At 39.4% G+C, this 25,944-nt stretch overlaps 1 protein-coding gene across 3 annotated transcripts; it reads left to right on the forward strand.

Annotated features, from left to right (window-relative positions):
• Nucleotides 1–25,857, forward strand: ckap5 (cytoskeleton associated protein 5). 3 transcript variants are annotated; one of them, XM_065273617.2, is made up of 45 exons: nt 1–140; nt 1,522–1,599; nt 1,982–2,175; nt 3,295–3,501; nt 3,651–3,822; nt 3,930–4,062; nt 6,416–6,516; nt 6,600–6,713; nt 6,802–6,906; nt 7,004–7,093; nt 7,329–7,493; nt 7,577–7,705; nt 7,839–7,997; nt 8,085–8,183; nt 8,275–8,385; nt 8,502–8,594; nt 8,668–8,853; nt 9,088–9,182; nt 9,272–9,329; nt 9,478–9,603; nt 9,853–9,995; nt 11,340–11,514; nt 11,739–11,852; nt 11,961–12,089; nt 12,375–12,569; nt 12,724–12,856; nt 13,279–13,376; nt 14,098–14,223; nt 14,578–14,727; nt 15,436–15,639; nt 15,775–15,910; nt 16,429–16,622; nt 17,444–17,610; nt 17,844–17,867; nt 18,993–19,166; nt 19,267–19,387; nt 19,569–19,748; nt 19,950–20,137; nt 20,254–20,329; nt 20,436–20,624; nt 20,853–20,990; nt 23,757–23,840; nt 23,923–24,082; nt 24,258–24,400; nt 24,920–25,857. In XM_065273617.2, the coding sequence occupies exons 2-45, from the start codon at nt 1,543–1,545 to the stop codon at nt 25,130–25,132; spliced, it is 6,048 nt and encodes a 2,015-aa protein (XP_065129689.2). In that variant the 5' UTR covers nt 1–140; nt 1,522–1,542; the 3' UTR covers nt 25,133–25,857. The 3 variants fall into 3 exon arrangements, with proteins under 3 accessions (XP_065129689.2, XP_065129691.2, XP_065129690.2); XM_065273618.2 differs by lacking the exon at nt 1–140 and adding an exon at nt 190–314; XM_065273619.2 differs by lacking the exon at nt 17,844–17,867.
• The last annotated feature ends 87 nt before the right edge of the window (nt 25,858–25,944 follow it).

Below are 25,944 nucleotides of genomic sequence, written 5' to 3' on the forward strand. Positions count from 1 at the left end.
TAGTTTGCATGAATGCTAGGCGTCTCCTGAATCCGCCTCTCTCTCTCCCCGCCCTCAGAGGCGTTTCAAAGCCTGAAGAGTAATGACCAATATCGGTCCCAGCTGATGAAGATCGTCCTATCTCCCCTCACTAAAAGCAGGTAACCGATACACCTCTATATGTTTGTGTTTAGGAGCGATCAGAGATTTTTAAATTCTAGTCATCTTTAGCCTTTTCGGCTTCGTTAGACGTTACTGCGTTTTATTTAAAGGCCTCCGGTTGGCTGTGACGGACTGGATAATACCAGACTGCTTTAATATCAGTGCACAACAATGTGAGTCGGGTACTACATTTTATAATTTCATACCGTGTCGCATATTTAAAAAATGTTTAGAGCATTTGTTTGACATTATGGGTTTGTTGGAATAAGGTATAAAATGGCGATATTTGTTTGAATCTTATGATGGTTCAAGCTGTTGCAGTAGAGCTCCCAGTCAGTCAGGCCCGCGAATGTGCTAACAGCTAACCGGTAAATTTAAATTTAGACACATTTACACACTAAAACCAAACGAATTACACATTAGGATGGTATAAGGAAGCCTTGAGGATTACATTTGTGGTGTTGTGTTTTGTATAAATTCATATTTGAACGATTTATCCTGCTAAACGCGTCAAGCTGAGAGACAGTAGCTGCGGGTCACTAACGGCTCTGCTGCACCCCGATAATATTTCCCATGTGATGCCCTGCTAACCACTATAACGCATTTTTATGTCCTTTTACGCTTTTATTTGACGCTTTTTATGTTTTATATTCATTCTGATCTCTAATTTTGCGTCCAACGATATTTGTTTGCCTTTTGTGTGTGGTTTGGGCGGGTTAATTGGCGGTACTTGTGCATTTATTATCTTTCTAGTTTCTACTTGGGCCTTTGGGTTGTGCTTTTTTAAACATTTTCGCCTTTAAAGCATTTAAGCCTTTGTGTTTAAGGGTTTATTGTGCGTGTTGGATCGATTTGTAATATGAAACTGGAGGGAGATGCATTAGTGGATTTTGCTCTACTCTGTTATGGCTGTAGATCTGGATGATCACATGTTGTATAGTTCCAGTTATTGGTAAAGTTAAGGTGGTGGTGGTTGTTGTTGTTGAAATACACGTGATATCTTCATTAAACACGTTGTTTCCCATTTGACAAGCTTCAAGTCTGACGAGTTTCTCATCTATTCATCCATTAAGAGTTTGTTCATCATAAAGCTAATTGGGATGCTTGCTGCTTGTGTCATTGAATTAAACATGTTCAAGATTCAATTTTAAAGTAATTTCATATCAGCTGATGTCAAACAACCACCCAGTATATTACAAAATGTGATGCTTTGGTTTAAATTACAATTTTTGTGTAGCTTAGTAACAGTGTTTGTTTGTTTTGTTTGTTTGTTTGTTTGTAGTGGTGTATTTTGTACAAGCTTTGCACATGTGTGACCTTTACTATTCAAATGATGAAGTTAAGGCATGCGAACAACCAAAGTTTCCCTTTTCTGTTTAGTTGAATAGATAAAAAACAGCCATGGGGGATGACAGCGAATGGATGAAGTTACCCATCGACCAGAAATGTGAACACAAGGTGAGTGATCCAGAACCAGTTTTATTTTTATATTATGTTCCCTTAAAAATCCCCTACCTACCTTAAAGAAATGACACCATTTGGTGGTTTAACCAAACTGTCTCTAGATCAGCAAGTAAATGACCATGAGTGCTGCTTTCAGCCTGAGAAAATGCATTTAAAACTCATTGCTGCTTGCCTTTATGAAAAATATGCAATTACAGTAGCGAAATCAAAGATGCATTTCTCTTTATAAAATATCACAATGTACTAGTACCAATACACCTAAATATATGTATATTAGTTTTGTTAATAATATTAAATGTGTTTGTATATAGTAGTGGATAATTTTGTTGTCACAGCCTCCTTCATTTTGATTCATTTTGTTTTGGTCTGCTTTAAGATTTGGAAAGCCAGATTAAATGGATACGAGGAAGCACTGAAGCTTTTCCAGAGGATAGATGATGAGAAGAGCCCTGAATGGGGCAAATACCTGGGACTTATCAAAAAATTCGTAACAGATTCCAATGCCGTAGCCCAACTTAAAGGTTTAGAGGCAGCACTTGCATTTATTGAGAACGCACATGTGGCTGGCAAGTAAGTAACTTATATGCAGTCATGCAAACTCATGTAACTCTTTCATCTGGTGGATTACACATGTAGATATTGATGGAGTAAAGATTAGCATAGACAATAACAGTAAATGGTGTTGGGGTGCTGTCCAGTTTCAAAAATAACAAATGCTTGCACACCCTTTTACTTTATTTTAGACTCTTACATTTACGTTCCTGTAACCAGTTTTATATGAAAATATTTTGTAAGAACTATGTGTTTACAACTAAACACAGCAGAAATGTTATTCTTGTTTATGGAGATTTATTTTAGGATGAATAGGTCACCATGGGGCAAAGTTGGGTGTCTTGTTGAACAAATTGGAATGAGTTGGATATAATAAACCAAAAGTAATTTAGTTTTCTGAATGGGTTGAAGACAAGTTGGTGCATATTTCGATTCACATAAGCCCCAACTAATTGTACTGCAGCAATTCCCATAACGGATTAAACAAGTGCATTAGTTAAAGGTCATTTCGCTTGTCTACTGGTCTCAGGACTGCTTTCTATTATTGAGTAGTCTCTGTGTGTCGGTCTAAATATAGCCGAATAAGATTCAGTTAGTCATTGAAGTATTGATTTGTTTTAAATTTGCTTGAGAAATATGAATGCACAAATGAATGCTTAAACAATAGGCAACATTGCATGAGGTTAGAGTTGTTTTTGGGGGAAAATTTGCACCAACCCACAAAATACTTCACTCATCCTCTCCAACGGCCAAAGTATGGTCCGGCTCATGTCAGTAGCTCACATTAGTTAACATTTCAACAACTTTGTAATTTAATGTTGGGGCGTACATCTTGACCATGACATCACAGTCCGTGTTATGTTGAGATTGACCTGTTTTCCAGCAGTCTTTTGCGTGCATGAGGCTTACATTAAATTATAAAACAAATGTGTTTTAGGCTCATGATATGTCATTACCATGTACCGAGACCTTATTATTCACCTATGCCTATAGGTAAATACAGTTTTTATTCTATGGCACCTTTAACTGGGCAGACAAGCATGTTGAAACACAACATAACCCTTTCAGTGTTGTTCTGTTGGCCCATTATCCGTAGCCTCTTAATGGATTCTAATGGCAGTGAATCTTGTCTCGCAGAACAACAGGGGAAGTGGTTTCTGGAGTGGTCAGTAAAGTCTTCAATCAGCCCAAAGCTCGAGCAAAAGAACTTGGGAGCGACATCTGCCTCATGTACATAGAGATTGAGAAGGCGGAAGTCGTCCAAGATGAGTTGATAAAAGGACTGGATAACAAAAACCCCAAAATTGTTGTTGCTTGCATTGAAACGCTAAGGAAAGCACTTTGGTGAGTTGGCTGTGTTTTGTATACATTTGCATTTTCAGAGCCGTGTTAACCATAGTGTTGTACGAAACGCAGAAGTCAGATTGCTGCTTGATAATGCACTGGCTTGCTCTTTGAAGCACTTTAACAGGTTTTGTTTTTCTCATCCGCAGTGAATTTGGATCAAAAATTATAACCCTAAAGCCTGTAGTGAAAATATTGCCAAAACAGTTTGAGTCTCGAGAAAAGGCAGTTCGAGATGAGGCCAAATTACTCGCTGTGGAAATATACAGGTGGATCCGGGATGCTCTGCGACCTCCCCTCCAGAACATTAACTCTGTACAGGTGAGGTGCTAAACTATTTATGCTTTTTGTTCATTTGGCATGAGTTTGTGGTGACCGTCTTACAATATGGCCCATGATATTTAATGTATTTGATCCGTTTCATCCAGTTAAAAGACTTGGAGGAAGAATGGGTGAAAGTGCCAACCACAGCTCCTAAGCAGACCAGGTTCCTGCGTTCTCAGCAGGATCTAAAGGCCAAGTTTGAACAGCATCAAGCTGCTGGAGGAGACGAAGCAGATGGTGAGAACAGGGCACCGCTAGGCATTTGCACAAATATTAAATTGCAGGACATAAAGTCTCACTGTAGTCCACAATTTAATTAGTTAAAGATCATCTTTGAGCATCATAATGGTATATCTAAAAGTTTTACCTGTCACAGTAATTTCTTCATGGTTTTAAACAGCTTAATTTTAACTCTACTCCTATGCCTTATTTATTATGAGGATCTTTGAATATGCAAATTATTCTTTCGCACCACCTTGGACCATAGATGTATATATGTAAATAGATGCTACATTCGCCAGTTTCAGACACACAACTGCTAAGTTCGGTTTCACACAATGCATATGTGAACTGCGCGTTTGCAGCATCGAGTCTATGCGGCATCCAAACACAATATCTTTGACTCGAACTGCTGATCCTCGCGTTTAACTGTGTTGATGTGATTGTTAAAATCTTTGTGGCGACGTGACGCAGGAACGAGACCGTCTCCAATTATATGTTGAGCGATGAATTTACAGGTGGCTTGTGTTAAAGCTTGGGATGCACTGAATCCAGAACCGAATATCGAATCCTACTCGCATCCTTATTCCATTAACAATGTAAAACACATAAATGAAGTAAACAACGTCCACAGCAGTGTATTTTTTTTCATTTTATTTGATTTTAACTGTGAAAAAAAGGATAGGCAACAGTATGCCAGGATGACAAGTGGGAAAAACTATTTTGACAATTACCATAAGCCTATGGATAATTAAAGCGATGCGGTGTGATGTGCTAGTTTTTTCCAGGTGCATCCACAAAATGTGAACCGCCCCTAAGGCTCACCGAAAAAAAATGCTTATCTCCACGTCAACACCTGATGTGTGTAAAAAAGCATATTAAAACTACCACATAGACATATAAACAACAATAAAAACTTGATTTTCCCCACAGTGGGGCTTTAAGTAGTGTTTGAGAGACAAGCCACAGGATGCTTGTGTAACTGAGGTAATAGAGGAAACTCATTTTTGATGTGCTTTTTATATCTGATCTTTAGAACTGACTCTGTATGGAAGTAATGAAATCAGATCTGTTTGTTCAGAGTCAGACCGTGTATTCAATATCCATTATGTCTACACCAGTTGCCATAGTAATATTTTGGGTGTCAACATAATGCTAGGAGACTTTGTTCTACATCTCAAGAGTATTGAAAGAAGGAAATGTTGACTTGGCTCATATCCTTTAGTTTATTCATTCACCGTGTAATGTAGTTGAATGTCATTTTTAAAGGTATAGTTCACCCAAAAATGAAAATTGTCTCACTCTCATGTTGTTCTTAACCTGCATTTGTGTGTGTTTTTTTTTTTTTTTTTTTTAAGAATGCTCCGTTTATAGAAAAGTTCAATAAGAGAGCAAAGAGGAGGTAACAAATTGTATTTTTATATGTTGGTAAGCACACAGTTGACAATACCCATAGAATTGTTTATAGTAGGAAAAACAAATCTTTTTTTATTCAAAAAAGTAAAGAAACTCACACAGTTTAAGAATGACATGAGGGTGAGTAAATGACAAAATTTTCATTTTTGGGAGAACTAGGCCTTTAATGCTATAAATCGTGTTGCTTGTGTAAATATATGCACTAATATTTGTGCAAAACTAATATTGTGTGTGTTATTTGGGATGGGGTTCAATCCAGGAAGAATCTGAAAATTGGGCCCATTTAAACGGGACATTCACAAGACTTTAAGATGTCAAATAAATCTTTGGTGTCCCCAGAGTACATGTGTGATGTTTTAGCTCGAAATATCATATAGATAATTTATTATATCATGTTAAAATTGCCACTTTTTAGGTGTGAGCAAAAATGTGCCGTTTTGGGTGTGTCCTTTAAAATGCAAATGAGCTGATCTCTGCACTAAATGGCAGTGTTGTGGTTGGATAGTGCAGATTAAGGGGTGGTGTTTCCCCCTTCTGACATCACAGGGGAGCCAAATTTCAATGACCTATTATTTCAAATGCTTGCTGAGAATGGTTTACCAAAACTGAAACTACTGTGTTGATCTTTTTCACATTTTCTAAGTTGATAGAAGCACTCGGGCACTTAAACATGGAAAGTCAGATTTTCATGATGTCCCCTTTAAAAATGCTAAAAGATGCTGTTTGTTAAATATAATATAGAGTAAATATAACTTAGTCCAGTTTATTCCCATTAACAATTAGATGAGATATAAAGTGTTGCTTATATGAATCCATCAAACTAATTGTTTTGCTTTTTACTAAAGAACAAATTAAAGTCTGATGCATCAAAATTGTTGGAGCGTCATAGCTATTGGACTTTGGCTTTCTGGGATGTCAAAATAAATCTTGAAGAGAGTGTTTTGTGATCATACAGGAGATGTTGAGGAGGAGACCGAAGTTCAGGTGGATCCTTATGAGCTCTTGGAAGCGGTCGATATCCTTTCAAAGCTGCCTAAAGACTTCTACGAAAAGATTGTAAGTTAGAACAACACAAACCGTATCTGTGTTTCTTTTATTGTCAGTTTGTCATTTTGTTTGTGTTTTTTGTGACCTTTCAGGAAGCTAAGAAATGGCAGGAGAGGAAGGAAGCATTGGAGGCCGTGGAAGCCTTGACTAAAAACCCCAAACTAGAAAGTGGAGACTATGGGGACCTGGTTCGAGCTCTTAAAAAGGTAACGGGCATGTTCAAAGTAAAAAAAATGAATAATTAGTTTGTTTTTAAACAAAACCATAGAAAATGTATTTCTTTATTACTTATAGGTAATTGGGAAAGATGCCAATGTTATGTTGGTGACCATGGCAGCTAAATGTCTGGCTGGACTGGCAGCAGGACTGAGGAAGAAGTTTGGAACATATGCGGGTCATGTAAGTGCTTGCCACGCAAAACCAAGTCCATGTTTGATCACAATTTGCCTTTTTATGGGCTCAGCTTGGCTTGCCTCTAAAGCCCCGAATCTTTCAGGTGGTGCCAACCATCTTGGAGAAGTTTAAGGAGAAGAAACCTCAGGTTGTCCAGGCCTTACAGGAGGCCATTGATGCAGTCTTCCTAACTGTGAGTTTACTGTTGAATGCAATCAATAGTCTATCTTAAACTTGCATGTAACTACCGACATGAATGAAACCTCAAAGCATGATGTTTGTGGAAAGGTATTATTTTAAAGAAATCAAAACTAGATGATTGGCCGGTTAATTCTGTGGATTTATATGAGCCATATGTATGGACTAAAGACTTGGTGTTTTGATTATGTATGATTGAGGTTAAGAAGTTGTTATGGTGTGTTTTGTAGACAACCCTGCAGAATATAAGTGAAGATGTTTTAGGAGTGATGGACAATAAGAATCCATCTATCAAGCAACAGGCTTCGCTTTTCCTCGCCAGAAGTTTCCGTCACTGCACCCCGAGTACGTTGCCAAAAAGCGTTTTGAAGCCTTTCTGTGCAGCATTCCTCAAGGTACGGCTTTCAGGATTTATCTGAAGAAACTGACTTTCTTTTGAGACTTCTCAGTGTATTAAAAAGTTGTCGTCTTTGTGTAGCAAGTGAACGATTCTGCACCAGAGGTCAGAGATGCTGCTTTTGAGGCTTTGGGGACAGCCATGAAGGTGATCGGGGAGAAAGCAGTCAACCCGTTCCTGGCGGATGTTGACAAACTTAAATTGGATAAGGTAGAAACAATTTATTTTGCATGTATACATACATACACTGTGGTGAGCTTAGCAATTGAAAGGTGAATTATGTGCATTGAGTGTACGTTTGACTCTATGATCAGGTTATTGACTTTGTTTCGTGCATAAACAGATAAAAGAGTGTGCAGATAAAGTGGAACTTCTTGGAGGAAAGAAAGGTGGTGGGAGTGGAGCAGGAGAGAAAAAAGAAAAACCAGCTGCAAAAGCTCCTCCACCGGTTGAAGCCCCTGCCAAACCGTCCGGCCCTCCAAAGAAAGCTCCTCCAGCAAAGGTAAAGTCGTCTCCCAGCTGTCGTCTTTTTTTAAGGGACGCACAGCAGTTAAAGCTTGACTCATTTATGTTTTGTTGAATTTACCAGGCTGCTGGACCACCCAAGAAAGGCAAACCTGCTTCTGCCCCCAGTGGAAAGTCTAAGAAAGCTCCAGACACAAAGGAAATCATAGAGACTGAGCTATCTGTAAGCCTTTTCACATTGGCATATTTAGTGCATGTATAAGAACGCTAAACTATCTTGATTGTGTCCAATAATATTCATTGTTTCACATTAGCCTGAAGTATGCGAGGAGAGGGCAGCTGCCGTGCTCCCAGCCTCCTGTATGCAACTTCTGGACAGCGCCAACTGGAAAGAAAGACTCGCTAGCATGGAAGAGTTTCAGAGAGTAAGTTAATGGACGGTATTACGTCATCTCTCGATGTTGTTTTCAGCTCTTTGTCATAATTTAATTTAAGCTGAGTGAAACTTGATCTACAACGAATTTGACCATTTTCTCCTCAGGCCGTGGAGCAGATGGATAAATCTGAAATGCCATGCCAGGCTCTGGTCAAAATGCTGGCTAAGAAACCAGGATGGAAAGAGACCAACTTCCAGGTAGTCATCGCCTACAGATCTCAAATATTTAGTTTGTGTCAGGTGCTAGATTCTGATATTTCTCCCTTTCCAGGTAATGCAAATGAAGTTGCACATTGTGGGTCTGATCGCGCAAAAGGGCTCGTTCTCGAAGACGTCCGCTTTGGTGGTTCTGGATGGTCTGGTTGATAAGATTGGAGATGTCAAGTGTGGAGGCAAGGCCAAAGAAGGTCTGACTGCAATCGGCGAGGCTTGTTCTCTACCCTGGACCGCAGAACAGGTTGGTTCTCTGTGAAGTCCTAAAGAGAGGATTTGTTAGGCCTCTAGCCCTAGTAATGTCTTTGGGACCCATTAAGTTTTAAGCCCAGGAGCAAACTGATTTTAAAACGTCTAGTTGACTTTTGGAAACTTGGATATGCACAAAAATCAGATTTTTAGTTGAGGTATTAGACCTAGAACTTCTCCATTGGTTGTGAAGTCGGTTTTATATTCATTTCGTTTTTTTATTTGGCAGGTGGTCTCTCTGGCTTTTGCACAGAAGAATCCTAAAAACCAAGCCGAGACTCTTAACTGGTTGGCCAATGCCATGAAGGAGTTTGGATTTGCAGGGTGAGCAATTCACACCTGTGCTTTTTTAGTTTTTGGTCTGTTTATTTTTTGTATCGTGTAACTCTTAAAACTTGTTCCTCGTATTTCAGAATAAATGTGAAAGCATTCATCAACAATGTTAAAACTGCTCTGGGTGCCACAAATCCGGTAAGCAGTTCTGCTAGTATTGCTGTAGTTGCAATGATTTTTTTATTTTACCCCTCTTTCTAGAGGACAATGTCTTGGATGGATGGTTACTTATTTGTCAGACCTCACTTGTAATGGTGTGTGTAATAAGCTTTCATGTTATTTTTAGGCTGTGAGGACTTCAGCGATTACTCTGTTAGGAGTCATGTTCCTGTATATGGGAGCTCCGCTCCGCATGTTCTTTGAAGATGAAAAACCAGCCCTGTTGACACAAATAAATGCTGAGTTTGAAAAGGTAAAACACTCCCTTATGATACTCCGCAATACAATAGAGTTCAAATATTTTCTTTAACCATCAGTGGTTTTAACTCTCATTAAAACCTGCTTTGTGTAAATATTTACTAAGCCACACCCATTGATTTGTTTTAATCTGCCCTTCCCCAATCTGCCCATTGGTGAATTTGTTTATAGTTTCATTTGTGTGTGTTGTAGTATCTGTATATTTTAAAATATGTATGTATGACCGTTCACCTTTTATTCATAGATGCAGGGTCAATCTCCTCCTGCTCCTACCCGTGGAGCCAAAAAAGCAGGAGCTGAGGAGGATGGTGAGGATGCTGATGAAGAGGAAGTTGATGGTGGTGGAGCTGCAGACATCATGGATCTGCTACCCAGAACGGATATCAGGTTATTAAATGGTTCCTTGTTTTAAATAGTCACTTTTTGGATGCCACCAAAATTAAGGATCGTCTTTAACTCTTTCCCCGCCCGCATTTTTTTTAAAAATAAGTTGCCAGCCAGCACCAGCATACTTTTTTAATGAATTTTACAAGTTTAAACATAAAACATATCAAATGAAAGAAAAAAAGTTTCATCCTATCTTTTTGTCACATCTCAAACATGGGTAGGTTTCTTTTAAAGGCGGGGTGCATGACTTTGGAAAAGGCAGTCGGGCAGAGTACCAAAACACACTTGTAGCCATTCAGCAGTAAGGGGCGTGTCCACCAACCGACATCACTAGGTGTGTTCGAGATCATCCGGCGCTGCGCAGACCGATCGGCGAGGTTTGCCGCTTGCAGTTGAGGGAGGAACTGAAGACGGAGCCGTCAAGCCGGACACCTGCTGCTTGCCGTAGTGACGTGTGCGCCGTGTTTCCTTGTTATAATCGCGAATGAAGTGAATTAGATGCTGAATTTGATAAAAACAAACCTTTAAATAAAAAGTTGCAACCAGAAACATTTTATATAGTATATTTTAATTGCTGCTTATACTTTATACCCGAAAATAACGGGAAACAAGCCTATATGATTAAAATACCAATAGGGTTTGTTATTTTCATTTTTATTTTATTACTCGACACAATATAACATATTTATACATAATAACGTGTTTTCCCTGTTTTAAAACATGAATTTAAAATGTTTATTAGTGGAACTAAAGGTTGGATTAAACTTGAGACGCACGTGATACTTGTCATCAGTGAGGCGACCAATCACGTAAAGCTGTGTCGTCATCACAACTGAGCTAGCCGGCTACTCTCGAAACGCTACTTAAAAACCACATGATACAGTCACGTACATGCAGCGCCAGCTGAAGTCGGACAAAAATACTAACCGGAATGCACTGCTTCAAGTCAGCCACCGATCCGTCTGCGCAGCGCCGCATGAAGTCGAACACACCTATTGTCTGGGTTGCGTATGTGTGGGGCGGGTCTATCAAAAGAACGTCTAGACTCTATTTGGGTAGGGGTGTGTTTAAGTGATTTCAAATGTCAATATTGGCTTTCAGACATCGTGCACCCTGCCTTTAAAAATACCAAATTTTGATGATAAAGCTGAGATAATTCCATTTTTGTAAAGGACTTGTATAAGAGATCAGATTCAGAATGAGTATTTGTCGTAAAAACTTCTTTGGCAGGAAAGCGTTTACCGTACTCTTATTGATGATATGACTTGTCAACGGCAAGGAAAGAGTTAATGAGGGTCATCAGTTGAAGTGCAGAGTTCATATTTTGTGACTTTTCGTTTACAGTGATAAAATCACATCAGACATGGTGTCGAAAATCGGAGACAAGAACTGGAAGATCAGGAAAGAAGGCCTAGATGAGGTTGCCGCTGTCATTTCTGAGGCTAAATTCATCCAGGCTAGCATCGGCGAGCTGCCCATTGCACTGAAGGGTCGCCTTAATGACTCGAACAAACTACTGGTAAAGCTGACAACGTATTCAAACAATCTCTTGTCAGATATCTGACCACATTTTATTTGTTTTTCGTTTTTGTTAACTTCCTGTTACACTGCTACATCCAGGAAGCATGTTTTATTTAGTGTGGTGCACTATTTTGCAATGCCAGAATAAAGTGTGTGATTTGGACCAAAGTGGTCACAAGTGTCAGTCCAAACCATAATGTCTAAATGTGTTTGTGTCTCTAGGTCCAGCAGACCTTGAACATTTTGCAGCAGATTGCAACTGCAATGGGTCCATCTCTTAAACAGCACATCAGGAACCTGGGAATTCCAGTCATCACCGTACTCGGAGATAGCAAAGTATGAGATGCACACGGCATTTACCCATGATTTCACTTTTGTTACACTTTACTTGTATAGCATCACATGAGCTTTTCAGGCAAATAAAAAAATTTGACTTCTTTTCAGGCCAACGTCCGTGCGACTGCCATGGCGACGCTGAATGCTTGGGTGGAGCAGACTGGGATGAAGGAGTGGCTTGAAGGAGAGGACCTATCAGAGGAGCTGAAGAAGGAAAACCCTTTCCTCAGACAGGAGGTATAGCACCTGTCATTTGAAAATGCCGAAATAATCATACTTTTAAACGGATCCCAGTTTTCCTTTTGAAACATGAGATAGGAGAATGTACAGTTTTGATCGTGTTTATAAAAGATACCAAGGTTGTGCAATGTACAGATGCCATGAAATGCTGAAACAACTACATTTTAGTCCTTCAAGGTTGTTTGTAGATTGAATTCGTCATGCTTGTCAGATTGCCTGGAAGAATGTAAACAAGCACCTTAATTAACTTAATATCTATACCGATATGTCTGTTCCTTGTAGCTGCTGGGCTGGCTGGCTGAGAAGTTGCCCACTATGCGCACCGTGCCCGCAGACCTCATGTTATGTGTTCCTCACCTGTACGCCTGCCTAGAGGACCGCAGCGGTGACGTGCGAAAGAAAGCTCAGGACGCCCTCCCCACCTTTATGATGCACCTGGGCTACGAGAAGATGTGCAAAGCTACCGGTAAACTCAAGGCAAGTAGAGGTCTGGGTGTTTGGTCATAGATCTGAGCTTGTATGTAAAAGGGTTTTAGGGTGGAACCCTCTTTTCCTTAAAGTAATAGACAAATTGGTAATAATTCGTTTGATCAGAAGCAGCCGTGTGACGTCACTTTCTTGTTTTCTGCAGCCGGCCTCAAAGGACCAGGTGGTCGGCATGCTGGAAAAGGCCAGGGCCTTGATGCCAGCCAAACCTGCAGCTCCTGCCAAAGCTGCAGCTACTAAACCTGCCTCCAGTGCCCCTGCTTCCAAACCCGCCTCAGGTTCGTTCTTTTTATTTAACCACGGGTCATGTGACACCACTGCTGGCAGCAAATGAGACACATTTGAGATCGCAGTGCGCTTTCGAGATGCTCTTATTTGCTTGTCTGTTCTTGTGGTGCCACAAGTTGGACACACTTTTACTTTAGATCTCTCCGATTAGACTCATTGACATTAACCCTGATTGGTTGGTTGGCTGAAATGCATTCTCACTGAAGAAAGCATGTGATTGGACTAAAATCTAAATGGCCTGTGTTGTCAAATGCCTTCTAATAGGGTTTTTTGTGTCATTGTTTAGGTACACTAGCATATAGGTGTCCTTACAGCAGTCAAAGCGATCATAGCTTTAAACCTCAGATTTGTAATATGGTCTTTAGGTGTTAACAGCCCAGTTTAAATGAATCATGCCTCCTTTATTGTACAGCTCCGGCCAGGAACCAGACTCCAAGTGAAGACTTCAGTGATCCTGAACCTAAACCAGACACAAAGAAAGCCAAACCAGCAGGTCCTGCAGCTAAAAAGGTGTGGCACACTTCAAAGTTCATGCCTAAATGTTAAAGGGAGTTACTTATAATTAGATGTAAACCTGTCTGTGCCTTGCAATTTAAGGGTCCTACCATAAACAACAAGGGTCATTTCATGGGAAGACAATGTTGTCATTCATTCATTCAAGAGATTTCTTTGGGCTGTCAAGTGATTTTTCTCAAGCATTTATTTGTTGCATTGACTAGAGAGAGAGTATGGAGCTCAAGGTGAAGGGTGATAATAAAGATAACGCAAGTAAACAAAACAGGCTCTCGAAAGGGACACCTAGCAGCCAGCAGGTATATGACAATCTCTGCACAAAGAGCACCAGTGGGACCGGTGTGAGGTGATTAATGTGGAAGCACTGCATGTACGTTATTCAGCGTAGGATCACGGTGACCAAATTAAAGATGTCTGTGGATATGAAATATACCTGTAGACTTGACTTAATCTGGTTGTGTCTTGAAACTTTAGGTGTGCTTACTGGTATATCTTTAGGAGCACTACTAGGCTCAATTTAATCAAATTTTAAATACTATACACCTTGGCTCATGAATATTAATTAGGCAGTGTGGCAGGTTAAGTAACAAGCTGTTTAATATTCATGAAAATCTTTTAACTTGGCAAATAATGTTACTATAAAGCTGCTGTTGACTTATTTGTAGCAGAGACATCAGTTCAGTCTTTACATTTTGACTGTTTTGCTGCCAACTCTCAGGGCGTTGTGGGTAAGAAGCCTCCAGTCAAGGCTGGGGCAAAGGAAGAGGAGGATAAATCTGGACCCATCTTCATCCTCGTTCCCAACGGCAAAGAGCAGAGGATGAAGGAAGAGAGAGCTTTGAAGGTAAGCATCTCCCAGTCCGCCTAATGGCAAAAACCACATGCTTGCATAACAATTAATTGCGATTAATCTACTGCATAATAAAGGTTTTTGTTTAAATTATACATTTGTGTGTGTGTACACATTTTTATATTTTTCTTAAATGTATACATGCATGTGTGCGTATTTATTTATACAAAGTTATTATACACAGTACACACACACATATGATGTAAACAAAAACATTTATTCTGCAATAGATTAATCGCGATTAATCGTTATCTAACCCTGCTTGAAACTTTTTGATACAGTTTGTCAGTTGTTTAGTACCACCAATCATTGCCGGGTTTGGTTACCGATTATTAAATGACTCTTTAGATTCTGAAGTGGAACTTTATCACTCCTCGGGACGAGTACGTAGAGCAGCTGAAAACTCAAATGTCAACGAGTCTGGCCAAGTGGCTTCAGGACGAACTCTTTCACTTTGACTTTCAACGTCATGTTAAAGCTATCGGAGCCATGATTGAGGTGAGTAATGTCGGACTTGTTGTATTAGGTATAGTTTAATGTCATTTTGTTTCTTATGTTTGCGTAAAGCCCGGTGCACAATGTGAAATTTCAGCCAGGATTTAGCTGTCTGGGACAAATTTTGAAATCCTGAAAGATTCCTGGAATCTTAGGCTAAAATCTGCTGTCTTTGATCGCTAGTTTGACATGTTGTCGTTGTCGATTAAAGATCCTGCTGTGTGAAATCTCCCTACGACAACTAGCAGATCAAGAACCAATAAAAGCATAGAACCCGATCACACAATTAGTGCGACAACAAACCAATGCAGACAAATGTCAAAAAGTACCAGATGGACGTACGCCCTGGAATTACAAATGTCAGATATTCGTCTCCTTCGTTTTGTCGTCTTTTTTTATATTCAACAAGTCACGGTTAAAATGAACGCTAGATGTCGTTTCGGTTTGCTAGCATTGTCTTGTGTTCTCCCAGCCATTTTTAAGTCTTTAAACTCGTACAGTCTGACATTGATGGAAACTGAGATCATGCAGTGTGACATGGACTTAACTACGATCTTGATCGCACAGTTTGGCATGCAACACTCCTAAAGGACTGTTTAAAATCGCACAGTGTACACCAGGCTTCAGACGCATTTCAGGGAGATGGTCGTGATTTATCTTGAAACATTTCTGAAGTGTCTGATTTGAGGCTTTTTGTGAATGATTTCTTAGCACATGGAACCAGAATGTGAAGCTGTGATTGGCTGTCTGGACCTGGTGTTGAAGTGGTTCACCCTGCGCTTCTTTGATACCAACACCAGTGTTTTGATGAAGGCTCTGGAGTTTCTGAAGTTGCTCTTTACCATGCTAAGCAGGAAGAACTACCAGCTTAGCGACTACGAGGCCTCGTCTTTTATTCCCTATCTGATCCTTAAGGTGAGTCTTAACTCTGCAGCCTTTTGAAACAAGGATGTTTAGTGACTCACCTTTGTTGTTTGATGTTTACTTGCTTTTAATTTAGTACGAAAATGCAGTCTGACATGACCCTTATTTGTTTTTGCCTCTGGGTAGGTTGGAGAGTCAAAAGATGTGGTGCGCAAAGATGTCCGTGGGATTTTGGGGATGTTTTGTCAAGTTTATCCAGCCAGTAAAATCTTCCCCTTCCTTATGGACGGGACCAAATCAAAGAACTCCAAGCAGAGATCAGGTAACTGATATGCCTGAGAACTTAAAGGCGGGGTGCATGATTTTTGAAAAACGCTTTTGAAAAGGGAGTTGGGTAGAGTACCAAAACACACTTGTAGCCAATCAGCAGTAAGGGGTGTTTCTACTAACCGACATCATTGTGTGGGTTGCGTATGTATGGGGCTGGCCTATCAAAAGAAGTCCCAGATTCTATTGGGGTTGGGGGCGTGTTTGTTTAGGTGATTTCAAATGTCGACATTGGCTTTCAGGGATCATGCACCCCGCCTTTAAAACCACAAACTTTTTTGACTTTTTTTGTCGGACGCACATGCGTTGTCACGTTACGTGCCTGAACTGAACTTCTGGTCTGTATTTATTTATCGTATGGCTAGTGGCTAAACTGATCTCTGAAACGCATACCTTTTATGTGGAAGTCAACCAGAAAATGAAAGCCGTTTGTTTATGTTCTTGCTGCTGAAATCGTCTATAATAATTACAACAGTTGCTTCTGAGTTTCTCATCTTTTGATGTATTCTTCAGAATGCCTCGAGGAGCTCGGGTGCCTGATAGAAAACTTCGGCATGAATGTGTGTCAGCCGACTCCAGCCAAGGCCCTCAAAGAAATTGCAGTTCACATCGGCGATCGTGATACTACAGTCCGCAATGCTGCACTTAATACCGTTTTGGCTGCTTACAACACCTGTGGGGATCAAGTTTTCAAACTTATCGGGAATGTAAGTCACAAATATAAGTCTTTAGCGTTTTAAAGGGATACTATGCCAAATATTAAAAATGACACCATGATTTACTCGCCCACAAGCAATCCGACATGCATGTGTCCATCAAATTTCATATGAACACATTTTGAGTTATTTCAGTAAATGTCGTTGCTCTTTCAAGCTTTATAATGGTAGAAAATGGGGATCAGGGAACAACAACTGACTTTAAAATCCAAAAAAGGCATCCATCCTTCAAAGAAGTAATCTACATGGCTCCAAGGGTTTAATAAAGGTATTGTTTGTAATCTATGTATTTTCTTTTTTGAAAAATCCATATTTTAATCTTATTAACTATAATAATTAACTTCTGGTAACAATGGCATCTTGTATTCACGGGAGTCACTGTGCAATGTATTCATGGGAATGAGCGCTCATTACAATAAAACTGAATTTGAAAAACAAAATTGAATCGGTTACCCACCGCAGAAGATTTTTATTAAAGGAGTCGACCACTTTAAAGATGGGTCCATTGACTTTTCATAGTAGAAAAAAAATACTATGGTAAGTCAGCGGGCAGATGATTGATGTGTCTCAGATTGCTTAAGGGTGAGTAAATCATGCGGTTATTTCGATTTTTGGCTGTAGTATCGCTTTAAGTTTATCAACTTGGCTTTTTCCCATGTGGACTTTAACATGCATGTTGGATATTTAAATTTTTTTACATTTAGCTTTGAGTCAATCTTAGCGTTTTGCTAACATTTTGTTTTTGTTTGGTAAAAATTTAAACTAACCTGATGTTTGTCCCAAGCTAAAAATCAGTTTTATTTCACCTCAAGCTATCAGAGAAAGAGATGAGTATGCTCGAAGAGCGAATCAAACGCTCTGCTAAGAAGACCCCCGCCGCTCCAGCCAAACAGGAGCGAGCCCCGAAAGAAAATCCCACCAATCCCAACGCGACCTTTCTCCGGAAGCCCACTCAAGAGGAGGTGCCCAACAAACTCAGGTATGCGTTTACTTGCTTTGTAATGGCTCTATGATGTGTTTTTTTGACAAATGTAAGCATCTAGAACCTTCAAGGATGTCAAAAAGTATCTTTCGCAATGACTCTAGAAGCACATGGTCTTCTCATTGTTCTTTCTCATCCTATCCTCTTTTGTCATTGCATGTTATTTCTTAATTCTGAGCGTTTCTCTTCTCCTTTTATAATTCTCTTTTTTTGCTGCCCTCCATGGACAGAATAATGTATCGAACTTACAGGATGTAAGTACTGCCGTACCGCTGTAGCCTCTGCTCGCATGGCACCTTCCATCCTGAAACTCTAGACAGTACAATAAAAACCTTGTTAATAATACGTATAGATGGAGAGATATCACGCTTGTAGTTTATTTAGATTGTATTTGGTCCTTTTCCTTAAAGGCACTGAAACTAGCAGAATATTCACAGTAATCCTTAACATACTTTGCAAGTAGGGTTGGTGATATGGGCGATTATATGGTTTCTGGTACATTTGTTGTCATTTTCAGCTTTTTTCAAATGGTTATTTTTATTTATTTTAATAATTTGGTACTCGTCATGGACCAAGATGTTACGTTCCATAACAATATAATATAATATTTTCTGTATATAGCTGAAAATCATGATTTCATGTTTTCTGGAGTCAATAGGCTTTATGCCCAGCTGCACTACTTCCTGAACTTCAGCCAGCTCCTTGTTTCCTGTCTGCCATTATTGGACAAACTGATTAATCCAGGTGTGCCTGACCTCAGTAGTCATAAACAAACTGATTAATCCAGGTGTGCCTGATTATTGTTGTTGTGACTACTGAGGTCAAGCACACCTGGATTAATCAGTTTGTCCAATAATGGCAGACAGGAAACAAGGAGCTGGCTGAAGTTCAGGAAGAAGTGCAGCTGGGCATAAAGCCTATTGTTACTGCCAAACGACCTCTCATACACGCATACATGACTGTCATCATTGCTACACTACCCTGGTAACAGAGTTTTACAATAACAGTAAACACTGACAGATTTGGACAACAGGAAATCATGATTTTCAGCTATGCAGGACACATTTTCAGAAAATATTGTTATGGCCTGTAACATCTTGTGACGATGAGTACTAAATTATTAAAATAATAAAAAATAACCATTTGATAAAAACAGAAAAAAATTACTAGTCACTTAATGTATCTGGAGTTACATAATCATCCATATTTGTTATTTGGTCTCGAATTTTGTTGCCACTGGGTGCATCTGAATAAAATATGAAGTGGTTACAAATACTAACTCAATTTCCAGACTGTATTAAAAAGTAAACAAAGATTTTAAGACGTTAATGTTCATATGTTTATGTAAAATTGACCCCGTCCTCTATAATTTTTAACAGTCAAGCTCGGGCACAGAACGCTCACATGGAGCAGTCGGCTCCATCCATCCCGAAAGAGTTTCAGCTGGACCTGGACGTGTTCGAGAACAACCACACGTGCGCCAGCGACATTCCCGACCTGGTGCAGCACAAACTGGATGAAGTTCTGGAGCCAGTCATGATTCCCGAGCGCAAGTAAGTTTATTACGATAAACGCCTCTCTTTGTTAGTCCCTGTAATGGTGCTAAAGTGTTTCAAATTAAATAAAGTTTTAATGCAGTGATTTTGTTTACAGGATGCGTTCAGTCTCTCCTCACTTTGACGACATTCATAATAGCACCGCGTCAACCATCAATTTCGTCATCTCTCAAGTGGCCAGTGGAGACATTAACACCAGTATCCAGGCCTTGGCACAGGTTGGCATCCTGCTGGGTTTTACTATGGGTAGACTAATTGTATAACCAACATTGGGTTTTCTTGCAAGTCATAGCTGGTTGGGACATGACTTAGTCCTTCATTTGAACACATTAGCTCTAAGGTCTAAAGGTGTGAAAGCAACAGATCAATTTTTTTATTTGCTTCAATGCCCTCTTGCAGATTGATGAGGTATTGAGGCAGGCGGACAAAGCGGAAGCCATGTCTGGACACATCGACCAGTTCCTCATCGCCACTTTTATGCAGCTGCGGCTCATTTACAACACGCACATGGCGGACGATCGCCTGGACAAGAAGGACATCTTCAAACTCTACAGCTGCATCTTGGGCAACATGTTGTCTGTGAGTGTCACTCCGAATGATCTTTTAAAGTTTGTATTAATCCTACATTTACAAGTTTCTGCATAGGATGTTTATTGGTCAAACACATCTGGTATTGTATCTTCAGAAACAAACATCTTTTGTAAAACTTCCATGAATATGCATCTGCAAAACAAACAGGCTAGTGTTCAGCGTGCCGAGTCATTACGTGTCTGTTTTCAGTTGTTCTCGATGGAGAGTTTGGCGCGAGAGGCCTCCATGGGCGTCCTGAAGGACCTGATGCACGGTCTGATCACACTGATGTTGGACTCCCGGGTGGAGGACATAGAGGATGGACAGCAGCTCATTCGCTCAGTCAACCTGCTCATGGTTCGAGTGCTGGAGAAATCAGACCAGACTAACATCCTGAGGTTGGCAGAATAACTCCAATGGGCCTCCTTTGCTTTCATTCGCCAAATATATCATACACTGGAGTTATGTACAATGAGGTTAAAGGTCATTCTGATGTTTAATTTTAATTTTTCAGTGCTTTGCTGGTGCTTCTGCAGGACAGTCTTACCAACACCGCTGGGTCCTCTATGTTTTCTGAACTTGTCATGAAGGTACATTTTATGCACATTAAGGATCAATTTTTGTGGTCCCATCACACTGATGTCATTTCAGAATTGGGGTGAATATAAACATAAATTTTTGCCTGTGCATCACCAGTGTCTATGGAGAATGATCCGTTTCCTGCCTCAGACCATCAACAGCATCAATCTGGATCGTATCCTGCTCGACGTGCACAACTTCATGAAGGTCTTTCCTAAAGAAAAGCTCAAACAGCTCAAGAGCGACGTTCCTCACCGGACTCTAAAGACATTGTTGCATACGCTCTGCAGACTCACTGGTGCCAAGGTACACTTGAGATTGAATTTGTTTAAAGGGATAGTTCACCCAAAATATGACTTCTGTCATTTACTCATCCTCATGTTGTTACAAACTTGTCTTAAATTTTGTTCTGATGAACACAATGGAAGATTTTTTGAGCAATGTTTGTAACCAAACCAGTTTTGAGATATTTTCACATTTTTCCATGATGGTCTCATTATTTTCTGAAATTGATTTCCCAATCTTTGTCCGTAGATATTGGATCACTTGTCCATGATCGAGAACCGTAACGAGTCTGAGCTGGAGGCACATCTGAGGAGGGTGGTTAAACATTCAGCAAATCTTTCTGGAAACAAGTCTGACAAGAGCACAGAGAAAGGTGCCCTTAGATCGGTACGTATCTGGAGAAGTTCAAGATTCCAAAGTTCTATGGGTCTCATTCACCAAGCACAAATTTGTGAGTGAGATGTGCGTATGGATGTTTTCATGAACAAATCGTGATTCAACAAAAACATTTATTCTAAATGTATGCAAACATTCAAGAAAACCTAAAACCACTCGTATGCAATAATTAGAGGTCGACCGATTAATTGGCCGATTTTGCTGCAAAATTAGGCCGATTAATAGGCAGGCGCCTCTGCAGGCACCTAAGCGTTGTTGTAGAACTCGTGACGCTGCCTCTTGATCGCTCCCGTCCCCCGTGTGTGTGTGTGTGTGTGTGTGTGTAGCCATGCCTTGTTCACAAACAGCTTTAGTAAACGATGGCGGGATCGCGCGAATTAATCAGCCAGTACAACAGCGCGATGGGCTTATGTCTTGCGGTGCACTGTCCGTGCAAAGATTAGGCTCATTTCATGTGATTAATGAGTGATGATGAGTTTTGTTTGCGTTACAGAGAGAGCACGCTTTCTGTCTTTAAACTGTCTCCCTGCTTTTATTACTCAAAACAAAACTGACTCGATGGTGAAAGGTTGGAAGACCAAATAATATCCACCGAGGAAATGTATTTCGTGTTGTTACAGTAACACTTTGTTTACAGTTTTGCGCTGCTCAGCCTGGATTAGAACACAGCGCGTCCGATTCGCGAACTGACTCCTTTAAACGGATTCGTTTGAATGAACGGTTGAAACAACAGATCTGTCCAACACTAAATTCACAAGACGTCACTGTCAGCACAATCAGTCACTTATAGCGCCTCAGACATGAGAATGTAAATGTGTTTAGAAAGATTTGCCCTAAATAACAGTCTCAACTAAAAAACATAGACATTTATTATGTTAACTTTATGATGAATAAATAATTTATCGGGTCTACCAAATAAGGATTTTATCCTACAAAGCAATAAAAGCCATGGCAAAAAACTGATCAAAGATGATGACAGCAGTGTCAGGTAATATCTGTGTCTGATAAATGCATGGTGCAGAGGAGGTTGTAAAACTCTTCGGAAAGACCAGTCATTTTTTTTTTTAAATACTTTGACTTAAATAGTGACATTTCTACATTTAAAATATCTGCTAATGATGAGAACATTTGTATGTACATATAGAAAATCGGTCAAACATATCGGCTGTCCTGATTTCTAAAAATCGGCATCGGCCAGAGAAAAAGCATATCGGTCGACCTCTAGCAATAATCGCGTACACTATAATCAAATACTAGGCTATAATTGTTTATAATGATGTTGATTATATAAAATTTACATGATTATATTTTATATTATAATATTTATTTTATATTATTATATGTTATAAATGATGATTTTTATTATTATTATTATTATTATACATTATTATAACCTCCTACAAATCTTCACGCTTTTCTTCCTCACTTTTTAAATCTTTATATGAAAAGCGTTTGCTTAATGCCTAATGTAAACGTCATGTAAATCTAATGAGAAGTTCTCAAACTCACCTGATCTCCTGTTGTTTTATTTTAGATACAGATGTGTGTGTCTGTAATAATATTAATTAAATGTCATATTTGTTAACGTATCCAATAGGGGAGAGCAGGGCACAACCTAATGCTTTTTGAATTTGGCTCTATCATTCAAAAATATTTAAGTTGGATTAATAATTTTTTACTCAATCAACACACACATCTCTGCTACAAATGAACACGTGAAGTTTGTTTGTGGGACCTACCGTTATCATACAATTACAGGAGTGCAAACGTTACAACTTACCCCATAGGTGGGGTTCATTGTAACAAACCTGTTTGTTGTAACGCCTGCTAGAAAATTTAGTTTCAAGACAAATAAAATTACTTTTATGCCTCCAAAACACTTTGTTTAATATCTTAAACAAAACTCATCAAAACTTCTCACAAAATCACAGGAGATCATCTTCTGACAGTAAGAGAAAAAGACCAAAAGCACAGATTGCTCAAACTAACTCCATGTTCGTTTCCCCCGCTCACCCATACTACTTTAATGTTACTCCGGTCAATGGACAGCACTGGCTTCACAGCAAAACCTGCCAAATAAAAAATGCAAAACTGAACTTTACTGATAATAAATATATTCATGGATTTCTTTTCGAGCTCTTTTGCTTCTATGACAAACTGCTCTAAAATTTTCTATATGGAGCTGGTTTGGCAAATTATGCAATTTACCAACCTTGTGCACGCAGTCGCTCATGTAGAACACTCCAAATTCACCAACGTAAGAACAAGTATAAGAACAAACCCATGTGTGTACGCACGTGTTGTGAATTAGCCAGAAAGTTCAAGTGTGCATATAAATTCAAAAAAGTGAACCATTATTACTGAGTGGGTCTCACACTTAGACCACACGTACGCATTAATCATGAACAAGGAAAAAAATATATAAGCCGTATATTATAGGGTCCTTTTTCCTTGTTCCTGATTATTGAGCACGTGTGGTTTAAGTTGTTCTTACGTTTTGCATACATTTAAAATAAATTTTAGTATGAAAGATTTTGTTGAATCATGATTTGTACGTTAAAATGTCTGTATGAACAAATTGTGCGTGTGCTTCGTGAATGAGACTTAATATCTGGAATTCCTACCTGATATCCTATTGGAGGTTTGCCTTCAATTTGTCATCGGGATATCAAGTAGTTCAATAAATGTTCCTGTTTCTATTCAAGAGAACTGTATGTATGATGGTATCTCACTGTATTTTCTCAATATAATAAATAGGATGATAAAGTGATCAAGGCCAAAGTGAGTGACATCCTATCCGAGATTTTTAAAAAGATCGGCTCCAAGGAGAACACTAAAGAGGTAGGACTACAGTCTCATCTTCCGTGACTTTTTCACCTGATAATCTTCATGGGTTTGTCAACCGGATCATGTTCTTTCTCAGGGTTTGACAGAGTTGTACGAGTACAAGCAGAAGTATTCTGCCGCCGACCTCGAACCATTCCTGATGAACACCTCACAGTTCTTCCAGAGCTACGTAGAGCGAGGACTTCGCATGATTGAGTCGGAGCGTGAGGGCAAAGGCAGAATCCAGACGTCCACAGGTAAAACATCCACAGATTTGAAAGGCCACGAACTGTTTGCTTGCTTTACAGGTTATTTATTTTTAGTTTGTTAACTTCTATAAAGCTGGAGCTCATTTATGTTTTTTTTTCAACCTGAGTGTCTTGTTTTCAAAGTTTCAAGTCTTGATTTTTTTTTTTTTGTTATGTTTTTTAGTAATCCCCCAGCACACCACAGACTCGTATGTGCCGAGCTCCAGCTCTGTGTCCCTCAGCAGTAATGGAGACGATTTGAATGCTGCCGCATATTACGAGAGACTAAAGATCTTAAGGCAACGACGTGGCCTGGAGAACTCAGGGGTTTGTTTTCTTACTAGAAGTTTTAGTTTCTTTTATCTTGTTTAGCTGCAGGTTTGGTAGCTGTCATAGATGGGCGCAAACATTATTTTTAAAGGGCTAGTACACCGAAAAATGAAGTGTCGTTTACGCACCCTCATTTTGTTCCACAGTTGTATACATTTCTTTGTTTTGCTTAATACAAAGGAAGACGTTTTGAAGTATGTTTGTAACCAAGTACAACTGGGGCACCATTGACTGATGGTATGAAAAAATAATACTATTGAAGTGAATGGTGCCCCAGATCTGTTTAATTTAACATTTTTCAAAATATCTTTGTGTTCAGCAGAACAAAGAAATGTATACAGGTTTGTAACAACATGAGAGTGAGTAAATAATGACAGAATTGTCATTTTTGGGTGAGCTATCCCTTTAATAGGCCACATTTCAATCTATTGAGACTTGAACGTTACGTCCTCTTCATATTTAAAAAAAAGTGATGCACAAATTTCATGTTATGTTGTGGTTATTTTCTTACTTTAGCCAGAGGAAGAGCGACCTCCCCTCAGCTCCCTGAGACCTTCGGTGGCCTCGTCCACAGACATGCTCCACAGCAAACTCTCCCAGCTAAAGGAGTCCCGCGAGCACTTCCAGCAGGAGCAGTCACACTCCCACAGCCCCACCCGCTCCTCCCCTGCTTCAAACCTCGATGACCTCAAAAAGAGGCTGGAGAGGATAAAGAGCAACCGCCAGTAGATGAAAGCTCCACCTTAATAGGCTACCACAGCAACGCCCACATTTCCAGGCTTTCTCTCCCCAAACTTCACAAACCCCATTGTTTTCAGGGTAAACGCGTGCATAGGTTACGGTTATGCGAGTAGGACAAAAATAACTTGAATCTGTCTACATTGTATAATATTAAGTAAGCTAATTTTCTCTGTATGTATGTTAGTATTGTGCACAATTGTTTTTTGTACATAAAGTGGCTAACCACACCAGGCGTTTGTGTCATATAGATTTTCCGTGTACAGTTTCTTTGTGCAGAATGCTGTAATATGTGTAGCTGAGCAGTTTTCTTTTTAACTTGACATTTTAGAGGACCCTACGTTTAAAATGTCGCTTTTCAGTCTGTCATCTTCTATACGTTTGCCATTTTTGCTGTTTTCTTTCTGGCTTTTCTCTCTTCAGTCCATCTTTGAAGCTTTCATAAATCTGAAGGAATGAATACTTTAAGGAGCATGGCATGAAGTACTGAATCTTTTTATGTAAATAAAGGTTGCATCACTAAAAAGCTGTTATTTTAGTTTTTCGTTTAATAATATAACCAACATGTTGCACTCCGTAGCAGAATGTTGGTAATTGATGCATTGTTTTGTATTATCCGACCTGGATTTAGTGTTGAAGTGTTGCTATCAAGTTTCAGTGTATAATCTATAGTGAAAATGGCAATAAAGGTTTTTTTTATAATTTAACAACTACAACATTGTTGTTCGTGTGTGTGGTGTTTAACTGCTTAAAGGGACCGTTCACCCAAAAATGTAATTGCGTTATTTAAGTTGCATTATTTC

Source organism: Paramisgurnus dabryanus, chromosome 23 (assembly GCF_030506205.2).
Source record: "Paramisgurnus dabryanus chromosome 23, PD_genome_1.1, whole genome shotgun sequence".
NCBI classification, from domain to species: domain Eukaryota; kingdom Metazoa; phylum Chordata; class Actinopteri; order Cypriniformes; family Cobitidae; genus Paramisgurnus; species Paramisgurnus dabryanus.

What these genes read in the sequence shown, in the direction of transcription:
- ckap5 (XM_065273617.2), top strand. Translation starts at nt 1,543, where the DNA reads ATGGGGGATGACAGCGAATGGATGAAGTTACCCATCGACCAGAAATGT. An exon ending in TTGATGCAGTCTTCCTAACT is followed by an intron (nt 7,094 to 7,328) that starts GTGAGTTTACTG and finishes TGTGTTTTGTAG; the next exon opens with ACAACCCTGCAGAATATAAG. An exon ending in ATGACTCGAACAAACTACTG is followed by an intron (nt 11,515 to 11,738) that starts GTAAAGCTGACA and finishes TTGTGTCTCTAG; the next exon opens with GTCCAGCAGACCTTGAACAT.